General features: G+C 36.3%; 1 protein-coding gene across 1 annotated transcript in view; it reads left to right on the forward strand.

The window, feature by feature from the left end:
• IGDCC3 (immunoglobulin superfamily DCC subclass member 3) overlaps positions 1 to 24,128 on the forward strand; it is a 237,903-nt gene that overhangs the window by 147,823 nt on the left and 65,952 nt on the right. The window contains exons 4-7 of the mRNA XM_053719580.1: positions 2,164 to 2,294; positions 2,464 to 2,601; positions 3,060 to 3,218; positions 15,332 to 15,497. Coding sequence (XP_053575555.1) covers positions 2,164 to 2,294; positions 2,464 to 2,601; positions 3,060 to 3,218; positions 15,332 to 15,497 — 594 coding nt within the window. The remainder of the gene's footprint in view (positions 1 to 2,163; positions 2,295 to 2,463; positions 2,602 to 3,059; positions 3,219 to 15,331; positions 15,498 to 24,128) is intronic.

The raw sequence follows: 24,128 nt of genomic DNA on the forward strand, positions 1-24,128 counted from the left end.
CAGTTACTGTGTCCCTGTCTCTATCACTATAAATGACTAGCTTTCCTATGGTCAGTTACTGCGAACCTGTCTCTATTACTGTAAATGACTAGCTACCCTATGGTCAGTTACTGCGTCCCTGTCTCTATTACTAGAAATGACTAGCTATCCTAAGGTCAGTTACTCTGTCACCTTCTTTATTACTATAAATGACTAGATATCCTATGGTCAGTTACTGTGTCACCTTCTCTATTACTATAAAAGACTAGCTATCCTATAGTCAGTTACTGTGTCCCTGTCTCTATTACTAGAAATGACTAGCTATCCTATGGTCAGTTACTGTGTCCCTGTCTCTATTACTATAAATGACTATCTATCCTATGGTCAGTTACTGTGTCCCTATCTCTATTAATATAAATGACTAGCTATCCTATGGTCAGTTACGGTGTCACCTTCTCTATTACTATAAATGACTAGCTATCCTATGGTCAGTTACTGTGTCCCATCCTATATTATTACAAATGGCTATCTAAGCTATGAACAGGTTTCTTAGTCCCTTTCTTTTTCATTATGGATGCTGGGTTGTCTGATTTATTACTACAACTCCTTTTGACCTTCTTTTCTCTGTAATGTGATCATGTAATAATGTATCTTGTCACTAAGAGCTTTATATGACCTGATACTGTATGCTGAGCTATTTATTATGTTACTCTATCTGTATCCTGCCACTAACATACCTTCTCTATTATCATACATCTGCCCAGTCAATGCATTTCTATGAAGAGTCTCTGTACTGTCGGTCTATTTCTTTACTGTTACTTGATGTCTATATGTAGATGTCTGCTTTGGCATCATTGGCTGTCTGACATTAAACCTTATTCTACTTAATGGAATAAAAAAACATACATATATTTTTAGAAGATACAAAATATAACAAATTTATTGAAATTTTATCTTCAACCTAATTATTTGGAATGAAAAGGAGAACAGACTCACATAGTGTATCTATTTTATATCTGCCTCAGCAATTGTTCCCAGGGATTTAGTTATAAACTTCTAATGCCATATTTCAAAGGTTACCCTGACATTGTAAATTCTTTTTGACATCTGTTAATTGTAAGTAGTAGAACTAAAAACATCTGTGATAGGGAGGGATTCGCAGGTCTGTCCTCTGTTGCTGGGAGATGACCATGCCTATGTGCTATTTATCAAGCAAACCAATACCTTTTGAATTTTGGAGTTTGGTTGTAACATTCCTGAACCACACAAAGTTTCTAATGCCACAAGATGGCTTTCTGACTGCCATTTTTTAATATTTTACTCTCATTGGGAAGGAAAAAAAATAAATAAAAAAAAGGCTTAAATTTACATATTATTTCTCCTGATTATTAAACAGGTCATCTCTGGTATCCACTGCCTTTATAACACACTACCAGAGCACCGCAAATGCATACAGAAGCATGTTCCAGTATAATTATTGATAAGGATACTCGTGTCTACATCCTGTTGCATATTGAGCAAATATGTGATTATATGGATTCTTCTTGCTTGGCATCACATCAAAAGCCTTTAAAAACAAACATAAACAATTGTCATAACCAGTAGCAAATGATACCTTACCTAGCATACTTCTTAAATGTAGAATTATAGCTTCAAGTGTGGCAACTCCACTCATACATCCTACATTGTCCCAAGTGTATTCCTCCACGTTTACTAGCTAGTGGTCTGTTCCATTCTGTCTTCTTCAAGTTAATCAATGAAGACAGAAATCACAACTCTTATATGTGTAGGTATAGAACAATGTAGGTGCCTTATGCATCCATAAAGTCTGCAACACAAACATTTAAAAGCCTATCCGCATATTTTAAAATGGACCTTTATTAATAACTACATGGGGCCTATAAAACATAAAAAATATATTCTACCTTCTTGTCCCTGTACCGATCACTTTAGATCTTTGGCTTCATCTTCTTGATCTTCATCACAGTCTCTAGCTGATGAAATCTTTCATGCTTTTTATATCCTTCATCTGTACCTCTCTATTCTCAAACCCAGTATGATTATTATTTTTTTTTTTTTACTGATTGCTACATAGTTAACAAGTCATCATTGAGAGGTCCTGTTACTGCATATCCCTCAGAATGGTGTGTCATAAAGTGTAATTTCCTTCTATGTCACACACAGATACACATTGCTCCCCACTGGTGTCCTCCAGATTACTGCCTTGCTTCCTGAAGATGCTGGCACTTATCGATGCGTAGCCACTAATGCCGCTGGGGTGAGGCACAGTCCAATTGCAGCCCTGACCGTCACAGGTAAAAGACTGCTCACATAATTATAGCTCACTTATTAATAACTGAATCATATGCCAATGTTGCCAGTTTATCTAAGATAAAATGGAATTGTAGTTAATGTTAACAAACATTTAAAAGTAAATATAGAGTAAAAATTCAAGAAATTGATTGTTATTATTTTGCATCTTAGGTTCCCACTCCACAGATTACAAGGACCCTATGATACTGGTTGGTCCAGAGAACCTCACCAAGACTGTTCACCAGACAGCAATACTTGAGTGTATGGCTACAGGAAACCCCCGTCCAATTGTATCCTGGAGCCGGCTTGGTAAGATGCTTGAACTTGTATAATAATTGCCTTTAAGTCCAAGATGGTAAAGGTGTTGTAAGGGGTTGAAACTTCAAGGGAGAAAGTTTGTATTATTTGATGGGATTGCAAGGTGGGGATTTCTTAGGGGGGTTTTCAAGATTGTGAACTTTGTGTGTTAAGATTTCAGTGTGAGGAGGGTTGTGGAAAGCACCAAGCTTCCAAGTTGAGAATTTTTTTTGGAGCTTTCAAAGCCAGTCTGTGACATATAGTGTGATAATGTGAGATTCCAAGGTAACATACATTGCACTAGTGGAGACATTCTGTTAAAATGGGATTTGGGAAGGTGGTGTGATTTCATCAACAGACCCCTATCAACCTTCCAAGTCAATGTGCATGTCTTACTGAACTTGTAACACTATTTATCAGAGATTTGTTTTTTAATGTAATCCTTCAGTGAATGGTTATATTTTCTCTAGATGGCCGTCCAATAGGTGTTGAAGGGATCCAGGTTCTGGGAACTGGAAATCTGATGATTTCTGACCTTACTGTGCACCATTCTGGAGTCTATGTGTGTGCTGCTAATAAACCAGGAACCAGAGTGCGCCGAACAGCACAGGGACGTTTGGTAGTGCAAGGTAATGAGTTACATTTTATGCCTGTACCTTTTATAATAGTGTAAATATAAGGCAAATTGCTTAGTAAAGGTTAATTGTATTTTGCTCCTACAACCAATTTTTTGCACCCTATAAAATAGCTGATCCATGGTTTGCTATAATAAAAGATTTTTGCCTAGATGGAGTGCAACTGATAACACGTGTGCATTATTACAAGTTCTTTTTTTTTTTTTTTTTTTTTTCAATTTATCTTTATTAACAAGCATCAGGATTTTTATTACAACATAATTTCATATAGAGGAGAAAAGAAAAGAAAAAACATCAAATCAGTTCTTGTAATGACAGAATCTGGTCTGATCTATAAAATACATTCCTGATTTTAGCTCTCAACAATAGCACTTTAAACTTGTCTTCCTGATGCCCCTTTTTCTTTTCCTTTATTTTAATTAAGTATCTACTAATTATCTTAAACCGTAAGCACGTGAAATAAATAAACCCTAATAAAACAAACACAACAAAACAAAAAAAACAAAAAATATATAAAAAAAAAAAAAAAAAAAAAGGGGGGAGAGAAAGGAGGGGGGGCACTAGAGATAGAAGACAAGCAAGACAAAAAAAAAAAAAAAAGAAAAAAATACAAGAATCATGGCTTTGATGGTTCGTTTATTAACTGAAAAGGATCTACCAAATTCCCAGGAGAACCAACTCCGTATTTCTAAAGGGGTAAATTAAATGTTCAATTTCACTTGCGGGCAGCGCTTTAATAAAGTCTGACCATTTAGAGAAGAAACTCCTCACCTCTTGGTCATTCTGTAAGTTGGTATCTATTTGTTCTATTATACACTGTTTCTTCAAACAGTTCTTTACCTCCAATATACTTGGGGTTGCTCGCGATTTCCATTTCTTCAATATTAAATATCGAACAGCGAGAATTACCAAAGTAACTATTTTAAGTTTATCTCGAGGGAGGCCAAAGACCTCTAGTGGGAAAATTGTATTTAAGGGAGAAAATGATAGTGAAGATATTCCTACTGAGTTAATAAGCCAATATTGTATTTTCAACCAACAATTCCTTATTTTTGGACAATTCCAGAACATATGGATAAGGTTAGCCGAGGGATAGGAACATTTTGGGCATTTATGAAAGGTAAGACTTCGGCATTTAGTTCCCTTCTCTGGGGAAAAATAAGTCATAAATAATAGTTTAACATGTGTCTCTCTCCACGTAGCGGAGAGAGTGGCACGTGCGATTGCTTGGATTGATAAAGTAATTACAGGGGTCTCTCCTAGATCCTCTAATAGTGTGTTTGTCCACTTAGCCTGCAAGTTTTCTAATATTTCTGGGCCTTTAAGAGAGACCAACCTCTGGTATATAAATGAAATCGATATTAAGCCATTCTTGGCTAATAAGATCCAATTCTCGAGTATACCTAGGGACCATTCCCAACCAAAGTCCTTTACTAATTTAAGGGCAAAATGTTGTGCTTGCAAATAGGCAAAAAAAAAATTTATTAGGAAGATGGAAGTCCTTTTTAAGAGAATCGAAGGTTTTAATACATTTATTTTGAAAATCAAGTAGTTGGGAGATATTCTGAAGGCCCAGAGATTCCCATTTAGAGAAGAGAGCAGATTGTATGCCGACTTGGAAATGTGGATTATTTAAAAGAGGTAGATATCGAGAGATTCTAGGTTGAATGTGTAACATTGAACATATCTTTTTCCACATCTGGATTGGATTGTAGATAGACTTAATTTTCTTTAGTATGGGCGGAATTGTATTTTTATCACAATGTAATAAGGCAACCAGAGAACATGGATATGCTATGTTTTTTTCAAGGTCAAGACTATTACAAGTTCTTTTAACGCACCTAATACTTATACTTTCAATGGAAAGTGTCCGTAGCATGTTCATCATATTTGTCTTACAAATGATTGGTAACTTGTTACGTTCATTCTCAATCTGACATACCACTTTCTCTTTTAGTGCTTTTGAAAACCAGGTATTAAGTGTTGGTAGATTGTATAGAAAAGAACTTGATTAAAAACGTTACTACTTGATCAGAATTATTGTGCTCCATGAACTTTATGAGTGAGCGTTATCCAACATGAATTATAGTGCAGGACCTCATAGACCTCTATCTATTATCTGATGGAAATTATTAGGCATAAGGAACAAATTGTATTCAGCATTTGTTATAGAAACTAATGCCAATTATGGCTGACATTCAGCTATTTTTATTAGTGTAACAATTCTACACACAATTATCTGTGCACTTTTTACACTAATAAATCTGGTGCTGAAAATAGCAAAATGGCAAATACAAATGTTTGAAGTTACACATCTACACTATTTGACGTGACTATGGTAACACACACTATACTCTGCTTGCAACATATACTGTATATTAACCATTGACTTGTAATATGAGCGCAAAAGCAAGCAGTAAGGATTTTATGTGAGTGGTCTAAGCGATCTACATCGTTTGGGCTCCAGAACTTTGTATGTAAGAATTTAATGTATAATAAAATTCCTTTGACTAATTTTATTTTGGGGTAAATTTGATTTTGTAAGAATTAATAAAAGTTCAAATTTTAATTTACAAGGGACCAACACAATTCATTTTTGAAAAAAATGTTACATGTTTGAAATGTGCTATTGCAATCAGCCAGGAAATGTGGTGAGATTGTATACTGTACGTGTGTTATTGTACAGATCCAGGCAGATATACTGTATATGTTAAATCTTCCCCAGTTCTGTATTTCCATCTATGCAAGCAAATGTAAAAGATGATTACTGATATTATAAGAGCAACAAAACTAAATCATACCTGGTACAGAAGTGTAATGAGCTCAGTACAGAGAATAGACACCTAAATTCATTGGAATACATTGTAGCTGGGCCTTATATTTAACAAGTCTGATTTATCTATCTATTATCTATCTATCTATCTATCTATCTATCTATCTATCTATCATCTTACTACTTATATGGCTATCTATAGCTAGTTCCCAATCTGTCTATCTATAACTATGTGTACACGCAATATATATTGTATTATATTATATAACAGGAGAGTCCAGATATAAAGGGCCACTAAAGTCAAAATTTAACTTTTATGATTCAGATAGAACATGCAGTTTTAAAAAACTTTACAACGTACTTCTATTATCTAATTGCCTTTGTTTTTGTGGTATCCTTTGTTTGTTGAAAAGCATAACTAGGTTGGCTTAAGAGCAGCAATGCACTACTGGAAGATAGCTGCTGATTGGTGGCTTCACATTTTTGCCTTTTGTCATTGTCTCGCCTGATGTGTTCAGCTAGCTCTCAATTGTGCACTGCTGCCCCATCAACAAAAGATAATAAGAGAATGAAGCAAATTTGATAATAGAAATAAATTGGAAAGTTATTTAAATTTGAATGCTCTGTTTGAATCATGAATAAAGAAAAAAAGTAGGTTTAGTGTCCTTAAGTGAGTGTCTACTGGTCTGGGAAGTTTGTATGAGCTCTATATTCTGTGCATAGTACAAGCTCAATAATATTATTTTGTACTTGATGCTATAGTTATATTATCACTCCTAGCTACAGGAAAGCACACAACAATCATGTGATCTACTGATATTTACTATATTAACACATTCTTCACAAACTCTAGAACATGTGATCAGTAAGATTTCTATCTTTAAATACCACTATGCAAACTTAAAAAATTCACACAGGTTGTACATAGGGATGGGCGAATGTGTAAATTTTCGAATTCGAATGTTAGAACGAATGTTATTACCGAAATTCGAATGACAAATTCGAATGTTGATAAGAACGAATATTCTTAGAAATTCTATTTTCGAATGTTATTTACAGTTTTCGAATGAAAAGATTGAATATACACATTCAAAATTTGAATGTATATATTCAATTTTTTATGGACATTCAAAATCAAAATGGATTGCATTATTTCAAATATGACTCTGAAAATCGAATATAACATTCAATTGAAATTGAATATTCGAAATGTATCAAAATGTATCTTTTTAACATATCATACTTCACAAATCTAAAAGAAAATCTAGTCTACAAATATAAATTAGACCCTAGTCAGTCAGCATCACTGGCTGCCAATGCCCATTCAATACCCAGATACAAAGCAGGACTAGCACAGTAAAACACAACCCACACTACATTACAAGTACAACATCTCTATGATGAACATCAGTACTTCTCAACCACAGTCCTCAAGTAAACCTAGGCTAGTAGGCAATATTTTCAGAACATCTTAACTGGAGTACAGGTAAAATAATCAGTAACCATGGTAACTAACCTGGCTCTCACCATAGGTACTGATTATTTTACCTGTGCTCTAGTTAAGACACCATGAAAATATAGCCTGTTAGGGCCACTTCTGGACTGTGGTTAAGAAACACTAATGTAGAATAGACTTACAAAATTACAATGAATATAAAGATGAATAATTTTTCAAATTAAATTCTTAGAAAAAAAAAACAACTAAATAAATGCACAAAGTAAAAGCAGATAGCCACCTATCACCATCACCTGAATTTTTGCCTATAAAAAATAATAATAGACCGCAAATTACCTCTCCAAAAATATATGAAATTGATTGACGATGAAGATAAAAAATGCGTCTTCTCATGGTGTGCAGTCCACCCTCCACAGTTGTGCCCACACAAAAATAAAAAATAAAAGATGCCACAGGAGCAAATAGATAGATAATAGTAGTATTTAGAAAAAAAAATCAGTATCAAAATATTCCAACACGACCACCAAACCAGTACGTCCCTTTTCTCCAAAACTAAACCTGTCAAATGAAATATTAACAACTACAACTATTTAATTTACATATGGGAGGGAATAAGTTGATTTGAATATTTAAACTCAATTATTAAATAATTCTAATATTTATAAGATAACTGAAATATAAAATCCATTTCGAATTAGAATATTACATTACAAAAGAAAATTGTAGCTTAGAAATACTATTTCGAAATTAAAATCGAATTTGAATATTACATTACAAAATCAAATGTGATATATTGGAATCGAATTTGAATATTACATTTCGAAATCGAATGTGAAATATAGATATCGAATTCAAATATTGAATATAATACAAAGCTAAACATTCTATTATTCAAACTAATATTTTTGAATGTAATCTAAAAATTTGAAAACAAACATTCTAAAATTGAATGTTAGAATGTTATGTAAACATTCAAAATTTGATTTGAATGAACATATGTATAAAAACATGTTTTAAATTTCGAATGTTTAGAAACATTCGCCCATCCCTAGTTGTACATCAAACGAGTTCCTTTTAATTTCATCCCTCATACTTAGTTCACAAAACATTAAATAAAATTGCAACAAAACAAACTGAATGAAATATTGATTTATTACAGTATCATTAGGAAAATAGCACTCTAGTACCAACATCTCTTTGTTTAAAGCCTGTTGGCTAGATATAGTACAGTAAGTACACTGGTAATCATTTTAATGAAGAAGATGTCTGTTATTTTTTCACAGTGTTTCTTTGTCTGGGTTTAATATCTCTATGAAAGTGAAGCACATTACAAAGGCATGCTTTGCTGTTGAAGGGGTTAATCTATCAGGCACCTATCAGCTTTGCTTAGATGGCGAAAATACTTGTTACCAAGAAATAATAAGAAAGAAAGAGATACAAAACAATAAACCTGTACATTATTTTTGCCTGCTCTTTATAGTCTCCCTTCCAGCTGCCAGACCCCTGTATACTGCCAGGCAACACCTCCAGGCATCTTGCACTGTCACCCCCCCCCCCCTCCATTTTCACACCCCTGACACATTATAGAACAAAGTCCTTCATTTAAAAAGCAAGTCATGTATGAGTTTGATTCCCTGAGTCAGGAACAGTGCATGCTGGGATTGGGTATTGAGGGTGCAGAGAAGAGTGAGTTATATCACGAATATCAGATGCTGCATTGCTGGATTCTCAAGAACATAAATAGCTAAGTTGCACATTTCCCTCAGGTGCCATGTCTGGCATGGAGATCGTTAAAAGCATAGTGGCTATACTAGCCTGATTCACAGTGAGATGCATATGAAGCCTCCCAAAGCAGTTTCCCATAGTTACTTGTGCAGCACATATAACCTGCAACTCCACCAACAAATAAAAGTGCTTTAGACTCTCTTTGTTAAAAATGCATTGATTGCCTGTTATGGGAGATATTCCTATGTGTCATTTAAATCTGCTTATATATTTCTTGTCATTTAACACACTAAGGGCTAGATCAAAAGTGGCGCTCTAACGTTTGCGTGCAAGCTATATAAGAATATCGCTGGCGACTGGCGTGCTAATTTGTGTGGCACAAAAAACATCAAAAATACATTTAAGAGTACAGTTACACTCTTAATAACACTGTCTGATATAACTTTCTAACGCAATTTTTTTGTAATAATTTTTAAGGGCTCTAAGATATGAAGTATTAGAAAGAAAAAAAGGAATGCAAATGGATTTAGCATAGAGATACATAGATACACATGTCTAACTATGTATATATATATATGTGTGTACAGATGTATTTATGTGTTTTACTGTTCAGGTGGCCCTCGGTTTACAACGGTTCAATTTGCACCGTTTCAGAATAACAACCATTGAAAACCATTGAGAAGCAGTGCATTGATTAAAAAAGCCAGTAGGTGGAGCTGTCCACTTGTGTTGCAGCAAATATATGCAAGCCAAGCAAGCTGAAATTAATCAGTTTAACCAGACCTGAACTATTGAGCAGATTTCATAGGAACAAGATCTTCCTGTCTATAAATCAGTCCAGATTGGAATGCATAGAAAGAACTGTTTGCAGAAAAATGCAAGTAAAGTCTGTGCTGTGTGATTATTTTATTAGGTTTATAATGCTGTTTAGCAAATGTTTTTGTTCATTTAAAGGGACACTGTACCCAAAAATTTAATTTCGTGATTCAGATTGAGCATGAAATTTTAAGCAAATTTCGAATTTACTCCTTTTTAGATGCCGGCCCATTTTTGGTGAACAACCTGGGTTGTCCTTGCTGATTGGTGGATAAATTAATCCACCAATAAAAAAGTGCTGTCCAGAGTACTGAAACCAAAAAAAGCTTAGATGCCTTCTTTTTCAAATAATGATAGCAAGAGAACGAAGAAAAATTGATAATAGGAGTAAATGAGAAAGTTGCTTAAAATTGCATGCTCTTTCTGAATTACAAATGAACAAATTTGGGTTCAGTGTCCCTTTAACTTAGTTTAATTATATATTCTGTGTTGTGTGATTATTTTATTTGGTTTATAATGCTGTTTAGCATGTAAAGTCTTCATTTCAAAGCTTTAAAAATAATGCATTAGGTGTTAGTTATGACAATTTTGAGAGGGGCCTGGAACCTAACTCCCTCACTTCCCATTGACTTACATTATAAACTGGGTTTCAATTTACAACGGTTTCAATTTACAACCATTCCTTCTGGAACCTAACCCCAGTGTAAACTGAGAGCTACCTGTATATTATCTATACATATGTCACATTGCAATGTTCTTCACGTACAATTTAATATACGTTTTATTGTATCATGAATGTTTAATTTTGACTTGACGGTCCATTTTAATTGCTGGTACTTACTATGCACATATAAAAAAATATGTTTAATACAGGCATACCCCACTTTACGGACCTTCACTTTACAAACACTCACGAGTACGTACATAGCTATTGCGGACCCTCTCTTTACGGACACTCGCCAGAACGGACAAAACCCGCCCCTGCGCACATGAACAGTTAGTCTCTATGGTTCAGGAAGAGGTTGCCGCGCGCCAGGAAGATGTTGCTGCGCACCATGAGGAGGTGGGGTTTCCGCTCACTGTGTAGAAGCCGCGCACTAACGACTTTGCAAGTTAAAAAGTGAAGTTAAAAAGTGAATCGTATATAGAAGATTCTTGCACCCAAATTGGTATTTTATTCCATACTGCACTGTACCACTACATAGAACTTTGGGGAACATATACTGTTTACAGTCACGTACAGTACTGATTGTAACACGCTTGGCACACACTGTGTATAGAAGATTCCTGCACCCAAATTGGTATTTTATTCCTGCCATAATACTGCACTGTACCACTACTTGTACATAGAACTTTGGGGAACATATACTGTATACAGTACACGTACAGTACTGATTGTAACACGCTTGGCACACAGTACAAATGTACCTTTACCTAGAGCTGATAATGGTAGATAAAAAGAAAATGCCGTAAATCTATTACCTTGGATATGAAGCTTAAAATTATTAGATTGTATGATGAAGGTGTAATTCAAGCTGAAATAGGCCGAAAGCTAGGCTTCACTAGGACCACAATTAACACAGTCATGAAGAACAGAGAAAAAATTGTTGCAGAAGTTAAAAGTGCTACACCTGTTAACACCACAACAATTCGAAAAAGGGATAGCATTGTTGCAGACATGGAGACTCCTAATACTTTGGATAGAAAATCAGACAACACGCCATGTTCCTGTAAACCAGGCAACTATACAAAGTAAAGCCTTAAGCTTATTCAATGACCTGAAGGCTAAGAAAGGTGAAGCAGCAAAGGATGTTGAATTTGTTGCAAGCCGTGGATGGTTTGATAGGTTTAAGAAGAGGTCTAATCTACATAACATCAAAGTACAAGGAGAGGCAGCTGCTGCAGATACTGAGGCTGCAGAAAGCTATCCAAGTGAATTTGCAAAAAATATTGAAGATGGAGGCTACTCCATGGATCAAATTTTTAATGTGGATGAGACTGGTCTATTCTGGAAGAAGATGCCTGCAAGAACCTTCATTGCAAGACAGGAAAAATCAATGCCAGGCTACAAGCCAGCTAAAGATAGAATAACCCTTCTGTTAGGTGGCAATGCTTCTGGTACCATAAAGCTAAATCCTTTGTTTATTTACCATTTTCAAAATCCAAGAGCTTTGAAGAACTATGTTAAAACTAGACTTCCAGTGCATTGGAGGGCAAATAAAAAAGCATGGGTAACTGCAGCCCTTTTTGAGGATTGGTTTGACACCTGCTTTGTTCCAGAGGTGAAAGCTTATTGCAAGGACAATAATATCCCTTTCAAGATTTTGCTGCTTGTTAATAATGCTCCTGGACACCCTCGAACGCTAGATGAGCTCAATCCTAACATTACAGTGGAATTCCTACCACCAAATACCACCTCATTACTGCAGCCCATGGATCAATGTGTCATAGCTGCCTTCAAGTTAAACTACTTAGAAAGAACATTCAGTAAGTGTATTGCAGCAATAGACAAAGAAGAAGGTGCAGGGGCAAGAAGTCCTATCGAAATTCTGGAAAAGCTACAACATCTTGGATTGCATTAAAACTGTAAGAGATGCTTGGAATGACATAAAGGATACCACAATGAAAAGGGCCTGGAAAAAATTATGCCCACAGTTAGCTGATGATTCTGAAGGCGTTGATGATTCTGTAGCTAATGTTAATGAAAATATTGTAGAGATGGCAAGGCAGTTAGAGCTGGAAGTAGAGCCAGAAGATGTTGCTGAACTGCTTGCGTCCCATACTGAGCCCCTCAGCAATGAAGATCTTCTAGAACTTGAAGAGGAGAGAGAAGAAGAAGAAGATGTGCAAAATGGGGTTGAGACCATTGAACAGCCTGAAGGCTTAACTTCAAAAATTCTCTTTCAAGCTTTCCGTCATCTTGATAGCGCCATGGCTCTTTTTGAAAAGCATGATAGGGACTTTGAAAGAAGCTTCACAGTCAATGGTAACATTTCAGGGGCTTATTCCTGTTACAAAGAAATCTACAGAGAAAAGAAGAGAGCTACACTTCAAACCTCCATAGAGACTTACTTTTCTAAAAGTCCATCAGCACGCAGATCATCATCATCGACAGACAGTCATTTGGATACCAGATCATCAACTAACAGTCCATTTCCAGCTCTGGCATCACCACCCAGTCCTGCTCCTTCTTTTATTGCTACTTGTAGTACACCCAATTTGCCAGCAAGAAAGCGTCTCACCTTTGAAGAGTTGACTTGTGAAACAGAAGATACCAGTATGACTTCATCCTTACTAGAATAAATGCTCATAGCTGATCCTAAGCTTAGAAAATGTTGTGTTTATTTTGCAATACTGTACTGTACAGTAAAAATGTTCTCTTGCCCTAAGCTGATCCTAAGCTTACAAAATGTTGTGTTTATTTTGCAATACAGTACAGTACAGTAAATATGTTCTCTTGCCCTAAGCTGATCCTAAGCTTAGAAAATGTTGTGTTTATTTTGCAATACAGTACAGTAAATATGTTCTCTTGCCCTAAGCTGATCTTAAGCTTAGAAAATGTTGTGTTTATTTTGCAATACAGTACAGTAAATATGTTCTCTTGCCCTAAGCTGATCCTAAGCTTAGAACATGTTGTGTTTATTTTGCAAAACTGTACAGTACAGTAATTATGTTCTCTTGTCCTAAACTGATCCTAATCTTAGAAAATGTTGTCTTTATTTTGCAATACAGTACAGTAAATACTGTATGTTCTGTTGCCCGAAGCTGATCCTAAGCTTAGAAAAAAATGTGTTTATTTTGCAATAAATATTTTCTTTTGCCCTAACCTTATAGTATTGTGTTTATTTTAGTTATAAATGTATTATTTATATCAGTTATGCCTATAAATGACTATTATAATGCAGTACAAGCATTGAGAAGTGAAAAAAAGTATTGCTTCACTTTAAGTACATTTTCATTTTACATACATGCTCTGGTCCCATTGTGTACGTAAATGTGGGGTATGCCTGTATCTATAAAATAATACTGATCATATGATACTTTGAAAAGAATTATGACCATAGCTAACAACATTTTCAATTAATTGAATTCCTAACTATTGCTTTCAATCATTCAGTATATATTGCATTGCTAATCCACTATATATGCTTCTATTCCTGTCATCACCTTTCTGTATAATCCCTAATATTGATTGTACAAGTGTGCAAGACTTTTTCTTTGCTGCACCTATTCTACCGAATTCTCTAACATGTCTTCATAGAATTTTCCCTGGTTCTCAGAAAAGGAAAATCACCTGAAATACTCATCCTTTTTTTAGAGCTTCTTAAATAATATCCAGCTAAATCAACTACAAGAGTCAAATATTGGAGCCCTGATGTTGCCATGGATACATTCTAGCTGCAGAATTTGTGCCTGGGCAGAAATGGCACTAGTGACATTGCCACCGGGAGGACAAAAATGCTTGTTAACCCCTTTGATGCTGCAGAGGAATTTAACACTACTTTTTAATGAGTAACCATCCTCTCTGGCATCCCAGTGGTTAACCATTTGCAATTACACCCGTCTCTAAACCCAACTTTTACTCTTGCCTTATCCCTATGCTATTTCTATCCTAGAATTATCCCTATCTTTGTCCCTAAACTTAACACTAGCCCTGACTCTAACCTCAAATTTTACCTTAGATTTGGATTGTTGTATGCAACATTCTGTAGCCAGTATGTTGTGAGTTGCAAGCACTCCCCATGACCATTGCACTGTGACAAAGTTGTTGTTATGTTTTGTTCCACTGCTGGATAAAATCTCTGAAGAACAGAGACCTGGGTATCTCTGCTTATCAGTGTCACTATGAATAGTGGATACTAAAAATATTTTGCTTGCCTGTGTCATCTGGTAACACTGACTATTTTCTGTTATTGTGATATCTACTGTCTTATGTTCCACCTAGCATTATTTAAATTACAAATGCATTTCTATTGTCACAATTTTTCTATTGGGATATTGATGTGCATCAGACTGTTTTATGATTTTTCTTTACCACTAATGTTTGGGCATCCAAATGCTCTCATTCATATAATAGTAGTAGTATCTGTGTTAAATGATCTATAGTTGTGGCTGCTATTAAATATATGAGTGGTATTTCATTGGCAGACTGAAAAGTTAATTCTATGGGTAAGTAATTATCCAACACACTCTGACACAATTTGTTTAACCTACAACCATTTCCTTATTGTAGCTCACCATTTTATGATGTTTTTCCTAACTTCTGGTATGATAATTGCAGCTTATCATAAAACCTATCATTTATATTCACAAACTTTATGGTGTTTTGTATTGTAGCACCAGCTGAATTTGTGCAGCATCCCCAATCTATTTCTCGTCCTGTTGGCACAACAGCTATCTTCACATGCCTGGCACAAGGTGAACCACCTCCTCAAATCACCTGGCTTAAGAATGGACATGAGTTGGCACCAAGTGGGCACATTAAGCTGAAGAATCACAACAGGTGAGAAGCCACCAGTCAAGGGCGCATTTTGAATGAACAGTAGGTTTCCATAGAGAGGATAATGCTCATTGGTCAGGAAACTGGCTTCCTTTTACAATTATTTTGTAAGTACGGGGGGCTGGCACTCTGAGCTATTCACTGTATCAGTAGTGGCAAAAATTAACATATAATGTTGGCCTCTACTGGATTTCAATCAGTAAATTTAGTAAGTTAAGAGAGGAAGGGTTGCAGTGCCCAGGACTAGGCTGGTGTCTGCACATACCACACAGCATCCACAGATCAGTGGATGCCCAGAACTAGAGTGGTATCTACATACAATAGGCATTCATGGCATTGCTGATATTAACATTAAGCCAAAAGGCCATACCAGTTGCAGTTCTAGGCAGATATTGGTGGTTCCTAAAGCAGTACAGGACTGCAAAAATTGTACAACCCCTAAGGGAATGTAAGTGCTTGACGTTTTAAAATGTTTGCAGTCCTGTACTGCTTTAGGAAATATTGTATATAGTACACAGCACCCAGTGACGTATTTATGTTTTGTGCTGCCCTAGGCACTCAAAATTCTGCTGCCCCCCTGCAAAGGTTTTTTGCCTTTTTTTCCACTTAATATTTTTTTGGATCAGTGTGTAAAATGTTTTTTTCTTGTTTTTGTTTTTATAACAATTCAAAAGAAGATGGGCTAGCAAAACACTTGCATAGAGTTGGGTTGAATTGCATGCATCTCATACCATTTTCTCCCTGAGAGAAGGGAGAGAAAAGAAGGTGAGGGGCAAAAAGGGAGGGAAAGGAAACCAGGAAGGGAGGGAGAGAGCGATAGAAGAGAAAAGTGATGAGGGAAAGAAAGGAGTGAAAGAAGGGAGCAAGGGAGGGAGTTGAGAGAAAGATAGGAGGGAGGGAGGAAAAGAAGGGAGGGAGTTGAGGGAGGGAGTGAGTTGAGGGTAGAAGGGAGGGAGAAAGGGAAAGAAGGGAGAGAGGAAGGGAGGGAAAGAAGAATACACTTTGAAACAATCACTGTCCTTTACATGCAACAACATACAGTTATTACCATCATTCAAGTAATGAAACTTTTTAAGTGTCCATTTTTACTATTTACTCCATGGGTTCATGAATGCAGAGAAAGCTAGCTATTAGTAGCTATCATACATTAGCACTGAGAGGTTATGATTAGACATCACAAGCTGATCTAAGCAGTGCACAGACACATCCAGTCTGTTAGTTACTAAGACCTGCAATAAGCACTTTGCTCACAGACCCAATATAGCTGATAAGGGGAGGTAACATATCGTCCCAAGGTCTTCTCCTCCAGCCTCACCTTGGAAGCATATCCCCGGTCAAGTTTCTCACCAAGAACGCTTCCACTGCAAAAATGCCTGCGGCTCTAAATGAAGCAATGGTTTAAAGGATCACTGCCTGTAAAGAGTGACCTTAATCAGCGCATGTGCCTTGTCTTCTCTGTAAAAGCCTCCGCTTTATTGCTCACTGTACTGTGTGCTGGCTTTTAGAGACAGAGGATAGGGCAGATGTGCTGCCCCTCCCAAATCTGCTGCCCTAGGCACCAGCCTTGTTGGCCTAGGCCCTGACAGCACCTATACCTATATAATATATTATAATTCATATGTGTAGATAATTTCCCTACACAAAGATTTGAATTTATAAACAATAGTGGGTTCCCTATAACCACCAGTAGTGCCATTGGTATTAGTGGTGCTTGGGGCCTATATTCAACCACCCACAAAGGTAGCCATGACAAGGAGAGATGTAAATGAGAGAGTTAGGTATTTTAAAAAATAAAGGCAGAAATAATTAGTAGAAAGTCCGCCTGCAGCACCAACCTGCACATAGTTTCTATAACTTAAGTATTAAGGATACTAATGATAGTTCACACAGAGCTAAATTATTATTGCTGTATTTGACTCTTCTTTGTATGTTAATTTGTGGTTTGATCTGTTAATGGTTTATGCTATATAAATAATGATTTAACTATGCAGTATTTTTTAGTCTCCCTCACCACAGCAGCAAGCAACAACTAGTGCGCCAGATGGCTACAATGGCTTGGGCAATATGCCCTCTGACTAGTCCTGGGGGCTGGGATTGTAGGACAAAATGTGGAAATTTTGATTTTAAATGACAAAAAATGTAACGGTTATAATCAAGGGAGGTTTTAGACCTTAGACATGTAGGATATTAATATAGGTTGTCAGAGAGCCCCATATCAAGGATAGCAGTTGGTACTGTTTTGTGTGGTGGGAGGAGGTCATTATTTTCCGCTTTATATCCCTTAATTTTTTATTAATATTTGTATTTGAGATATTTGGCTCTATCCTGCATAAAACAAGAGACATGTGGAATGGGTACTGCCTGGCAAATTTATGACTTTTGACATCTTTGAGAATTGGAGTTCTACAATAACGATAGGGCTTGCTTAGCTCCGCCCATCACTCCCTTATCTGCCACTGCCCTGCGCCCTTGAGATTTATTGGAAGAGTATTATTACAATTAGAAAACTATGGTTTCAAATATCCAAATATGGAATATATATGGCTCCCAAGAAATAGCTGGCTTCCACACTACCCATAAGGTCACATACTTAAGTGCCTTGGGGAGGCTTCGTATCAACAATAGCCATATGGAGCACTATGTTTCCAGAGCTAACACACAAGGAACTGAGACATAAGGCTCAGGATGGAGTAGCTTTATTTTAAGCAATGTTATTGACTCATGTGTGACCCTCTGACATGCTCTCTTGTTTGTTTGTTTTTGAACAATTAAAGCAACATTTTAAATCCATCACTTCCTAAATTCAGAGTAAAAGCTCTTTCTTCTAAGTTTATCTCAGTGTTGTTCTATAACGGGAGAATATAGGTGTGCCTGGACCATAAAGTGACCCAAAGGACTTGATTTTCAAGTTATAATCTTTAGAATAATAATGCTGATGATTGTAGGGACCCCAGCCAGGTTTAATCCTGCTGCTTGACCCTTTGAGCTGTACTGGGTTGTGGGGTCAAATCCAGGCTTTTGAGGGGGGTGAAATCCTGGAAAGATGGGTAGGGGGGGACGGCATGTATCTAAGAGACATCACTATGACAACCAGTACCCAGGGCACTGAGCTGTATTGATCTCCCCCTCTCACCATGGTAATTAAAGTCTTTAATTTCAATAGGAAGGGGCCTCTAGCCAGAAGGGAACCTGACTTTAACTTCCAGCTCCTTAACCCCTTCATTACTATTTTAGCTGCATGGAGAGTTTATTGTTGAAATCAAATTTCTGTTAAAATTGTCATATCAGATTGATAATGAAGTTCTTAAAAATAAGTAGCTATACAAATACATTGTTAGACATTTTAAAACTTATATGGTTGAACCTAAAGCACTGGCTCTTAAAATACATATTTGTTAATATTTAATGAACTTCACATTTGCATGTTTATCAGTTACAATCTTACCAGAATGTTTTGGAAATTCCTAACAACCATCTATAAGTTGTGAAAACTATTTGTATATCAATTCCAGCTTTTATGCTTCTGTCTCTCAGGGTTCACTCTCGCAGTACTTAGAAAACACCATTAAGCCATTCCATAGCAATTTAAACCACAGACAAAGCATGCATTAAATGAATAAGTGCTGAAAGAAAATGCTCTAATGTCTTAAAATATTTTGTTATTGCACAGTTGCTTGCAAAGAGGTTACAGACAGTTAAACATTGGATAATAGAAGTAAATTGTAAAATCTCTTAAAGTGACAGGAAACCCCAATATTTTCTTTCATGATTGGGCTAAAACATACAATTTTAAACAACTTTCCAATTTACTTCTATTATCAAATTTGCTATATTTATTTTGCTATCCTGAACAGCTACTTGAACACATCTAGTTATCCAATCACAAGAGAAAAATGTGTGCAGGCATCAATCGGCAGCTAGCTCCCACTAGTGTAGGATATGGGCATATTCTTTTTCAATAAGGGATACCAAGAGAACAAAGCACATTTGAAATTAGAAGTGCATTTAAAAGTGTCTTAAAATTACATGCTCTATCTGAATCGTATAAGTTTAAAGGGACAGTCTACACCAGAATTGTTATTGTTTAAAAATATAGATAATCCCTTTATTACCCATTCCCTAGTTTTGCATAATCAACACAGTTATATTAATACACTTTTTACCTCTGTTATTACCTTGTATCTAAGCCTCTGCAAACTGCCCCCTTATTTCAGTTCTTTTGACAGACATCGATTTTAGCCAATCAGAGCTGGCTCACTGGAACTCCACGTGCGTAAGCACAGTGTTATCTATATGACACACATGAACTAACACCATCTAGTGGTGAAAAACTGTCAAAATGCCCTGAGAGAAGAGGCGGCCTTCACGGGCTTAGAAATTAGCATATGAACCTCCTATGTTTAGCTTTCAACTAAGAACACCAAAAGAACAAAGCAAAATCTATCTGAATCATGAAAGTTTATTTTGGACTAGACTGTCTCTTTAATTTTGACATTTCTATCTCTTTAACCCCTCTGTGAGGCATGCAGAAATAACATTATCTTGCACTATATGGCTAAAGCCATGGCAGCGTACAAAGGAGATAAAATTACAGGCTCTATCTGAACCATGAAAGTTTAGTTTTTAGTTTCTTGACCTTTTAAGGCGCCCGAAGGAAGTCAGTTTTGTGACAGTGTTTGGCATCTAAAAGCTTAGCCCTTTGGCGATTCTCCTGTATCATGAAAGAATGTATCATATTCACCCCAGAGAACACAGATGCATTATTTTATTTCCCAAAATACATTCATTCCATCATACCTCTAAACGTTTGAGGAGAGCTGTCACCGTTTTTGTGGGTGGGGCTAATTTGGGAGGGACGAGGTCACAGGGGGATTGTGGGTGGGATAATGGGGCATGTCTGGGGGCTCTGGGGCAGGACTAAGGGAAATTCTGCAAATAGGCACATATGGCTGTCTCAGAGGGACAGCAGAGCAGAAGTCAGAATTAATGACTGTCCCCTCAAATAGTGACAGTTGGGAGGTTTTATTCCATATCTAATTCCTTTATCCCCTTAAAGGGACAGTCAAGTCCAAAAAAACCTTTCATGTTTCAAATAGGGCATGTAATTTTAAACAACTTAACAATTTACTTTTATCACCAATTTTGCTTTGTTCACTTGGTATTCTTAGTTGAAAGCTAAACCTAGGAGGTTCATATGCTAATTTCTTAGACCTTGAAGGCCGCCTCTAATCTAAATGCATTTTGATAGTTTTTCACCACTAGAGGGCATTAGTTCACGTGTTTCATATAGATAACATTGAACTCATGCACGTGAATTTACCATGGAGACAGCTCTGATTGGCTAAAATGCAAATCTGTCAAAAGAACTGAAATAATGGGGCAGTTTGCAGAGGCATAGATACAAGGTAAATACAGAGGTAAAAGATAGATAATGGATTATCTATCTTTTAAAACAACAAAAATTCTGGTGTTGACTGTCCCTTTAAGTTATTCTATCAAATCCACATGACAAATGTAAACACTTTGCTAAGAGACCGCAGTGAGGTTTAAAAGTGCTACGCAGCTCATTTGAAATATTCGGAGTTGGGATGCAGCCTTTAAAATTATTCTTTTGGCATTTGCCTATTATAGCGAATCCAGTACACTTCATCTACCTAAAAGCTTCACGGCATAGTTTTTTTTTATTATTTAGCATACTTTTTTTTGGAAATATGTTACTCAAAGGAATTAGACACATAGCTTTGCACTACTGGGTACTAGCTGAACATATCTGGTGGACCAATGACAAGGAACAAATGTGTGCTTTAATTAACCACCAATTACCAGTTAGCTCCCATTAGTGCATTGCTGCTGATATTACATATGCTTTTCAACAAAAGATACAAAGATAACAAAGAAGTGAATTTAAACGTGTCTTAACCCCTCAAAAGGACAGTCTACACCAGAATTTTTATTGTTTTAAAAGGATAGATAATCGCTTTATTACCCATTCCCCAGTTTTGCATAACCAACACAGTTATATTAATAGACTTTTTACCTCTGTGATTACCTTGTATCTAAACCACTGCAGACTGCCCCCTTATTTCATTCATTTGACACAATTGCATTTTACCCAATCAGTGCTGACTCATAGGTAACTTCCTGGGCATGGGCACAATGTTATCTATATTGCACACATGAACTAACACTCTAGTTGTGATTTTTTTTAAATGCATTCAGATAAGCATATGAGCCTGCCTAAGTTTAGGGTTCAACTAAGAATACCTATATAACAAAGCAAAATTGATGATTAAAGTAAATTGGAAAGTTGTTTAAAATTACATGCCCTATCTGAATCAAGATTTATCTTTGACTAGACTATCTTTTTAAGGACCGGGTATCTTAGAGAAAAACTTGTCCAAAATACCAGAGATTTTAGCATTTTTGCTATCACTCCATTTAAACAAAAATAGAGCCCATTTTGGTATATTTCATGCCTCTGTTTCTCCCCAAATGCAATCATATTATTAGAAAATCATAAACTTTTTCACAAACTTTGGGTTTCTGTACTGCAGTTATAAGACAAATGGTTGTAAAAACATCTCTGGGGTCCCCTTGTTCAGAAGCAGCAGACATGCATGACTTTGCTATTGCTTTTTAGTAATTAGAAGGCCACTAATTGCAGCTGCACACCAAACTTCTGAAATTCTCGGTAGTGAAGGGGATAATCAGTTAGCTTGTAAGGTAAAATGTAGCTGTAGTTTAGAGATTACACTCTCACCTGACCACTTCCCACCCCCTGACCCCTACCTGATCCCTCAGCTCTCTCCCCCCCCCCCCACTGGCCACCACCATCTTAGGTACTGGCAGATAGTCTGCCAATATGAAGTTTAAAGAGATTACTTTTTATTTTATTTTTATGTTTATGTTGTGTAGAAGAGAACCCTCCTTGACCCGCCGTTCTCTCTGATCACCCCCAGACAGCTCACAAATACTCCTCCCTCCCACTAGGTGCCGTCATCTTAGGTACTGGCAGCTGTCCAGTGTGTAGGTTTCTTTCATGTAATTGGCAAGAGTCCATGAGCTAGTGACGTATGGGATATACTCTTATATACCATTACCTCTGCTGATGGTTTGGCTATCTACTTTATGTAGATAAGTGTCTTTTGGTAAGTATGTTTTCCTTTATTAAGACACTCTCAGCTATGGTTTGGCACTTTAAATGTAAAGTTCTAAATATTATGTTTGTACTTATATTTGCCATGATTCAGGTTTATCAGTATATTTCCTTATTGCAGACTGTCCTTTTCATTTTGGGAAATGCACATATAATAATAAAAAATTTTAAAAAAAATTTCTTACCTGAAATTTTCAAATTTACTTTCTTCTAAATTGCGGGCTGTTAGGCTCGCGGGTGCGCAAAATGCTATAATTTATTGTGTCATTCTTGGCGCAAGACTTTTTTGGCGCGAGAATTACGTTTGTTGATGTATTTTTGTCATTTCCGGCGTCTTAGTTGGCGGCGAGAATTTTCACGTAGTTGCAGACGTTTTTGGCGCCAAAAATATTTTGTCAGTTGTGGGCTTCATACTTGGCGCCAGACTTTTGACATTATTTAAGTCTTCATGTATTTTTGCTTCTGGTTTCCAGAGGCTTTTTCTGTTTGCATTTTTCCCATTCCTGAAACTGTCATATAAGGAAATTGATAATTTTGCTTTATATGTTATTTTTTCTCTTACATATTGCAAGATGTCTCAATCTGATCCTGTTTCAGAATCCACTATTGGAATCCTGCTGCCTGAAGTCGGTTCTACCAAAGCTAAGTGCATTTGTTGTAAACTTGTGGTAACTGTACCTCCGGCTGTAATTTGTGATAGTTGTCATGACAAACTTTTACACGCAGAAAATATTTCCATTAGTAGTAATCCATTACCTGTTGTTATTCCTTCAACATCTAATGCTCAGGATATTCCTGTTAATGTGAGAGAATTTGTTTCTAATTCTATTCAGAAGGCTTTGTCTGTCATACCACCTTCTAATAAATGTAAAAGGTCTTTTAAAACATCTCATAAAATTTATGAATTTTTAAATGACCGACAACATTCTGATTTATCTATCTCTGATGAGGATCTATCTGGTTCAGAAGATTCTGCCTCAGATATTGACACTGACAAATCTTCATACTTCATATTCGTTCCTTATTGAAAGAGGTGTTGATTGCATTAGATATGGAGGAGACTAGTCCTCTTGATATTAAAACTAGTAAACATTTAAATTCAATTTTTAAAACTCATGTAGTTATTCCAGAGGTTCCTGGTGCTATTTCAGATGTAATTTCTAGGGAATGGAATAGACTGGGTACCTCTTTTACTCCTTCTTCAAGGTTTAAGAAGCTGTACCCTTTGCCGTCTGATAGATTGGAGTTTTGGGAAAAGATCCCCAAAGTTGATGGGGCCATCTCTACTCTTGCTAAACGTACTACTATTCCTACGGTAGATAGTACTTCTTTTAAAGATCCTTTAGATAGGAAACTTGAATCTTATCGAAGGAAGGCTTATTTATGTTCAGGTCATCTTCTTAGGCCTGCTATTTCTTTGGCTGATGTTGCAGCTGCTTCAACTTTTTTGGTTGGAAACCCTAGCGCAACAAGTATCA

The sequence above is a fragment of the Bombina bombina genome, chromosome 6, assembly GCF_027579735.1.
Source record: "Bombina bombina isolate aBomBom1 chromosome 6, aBomBom1.pri, whole genome shotgun sequence".
NCBI classification, from domain to species: domain Eukaryota; kingdom Metazoa; phylum Chordata; class Amphibia; order Anura; family Bombinatoridae; genus Bombina; species Bombina bombina.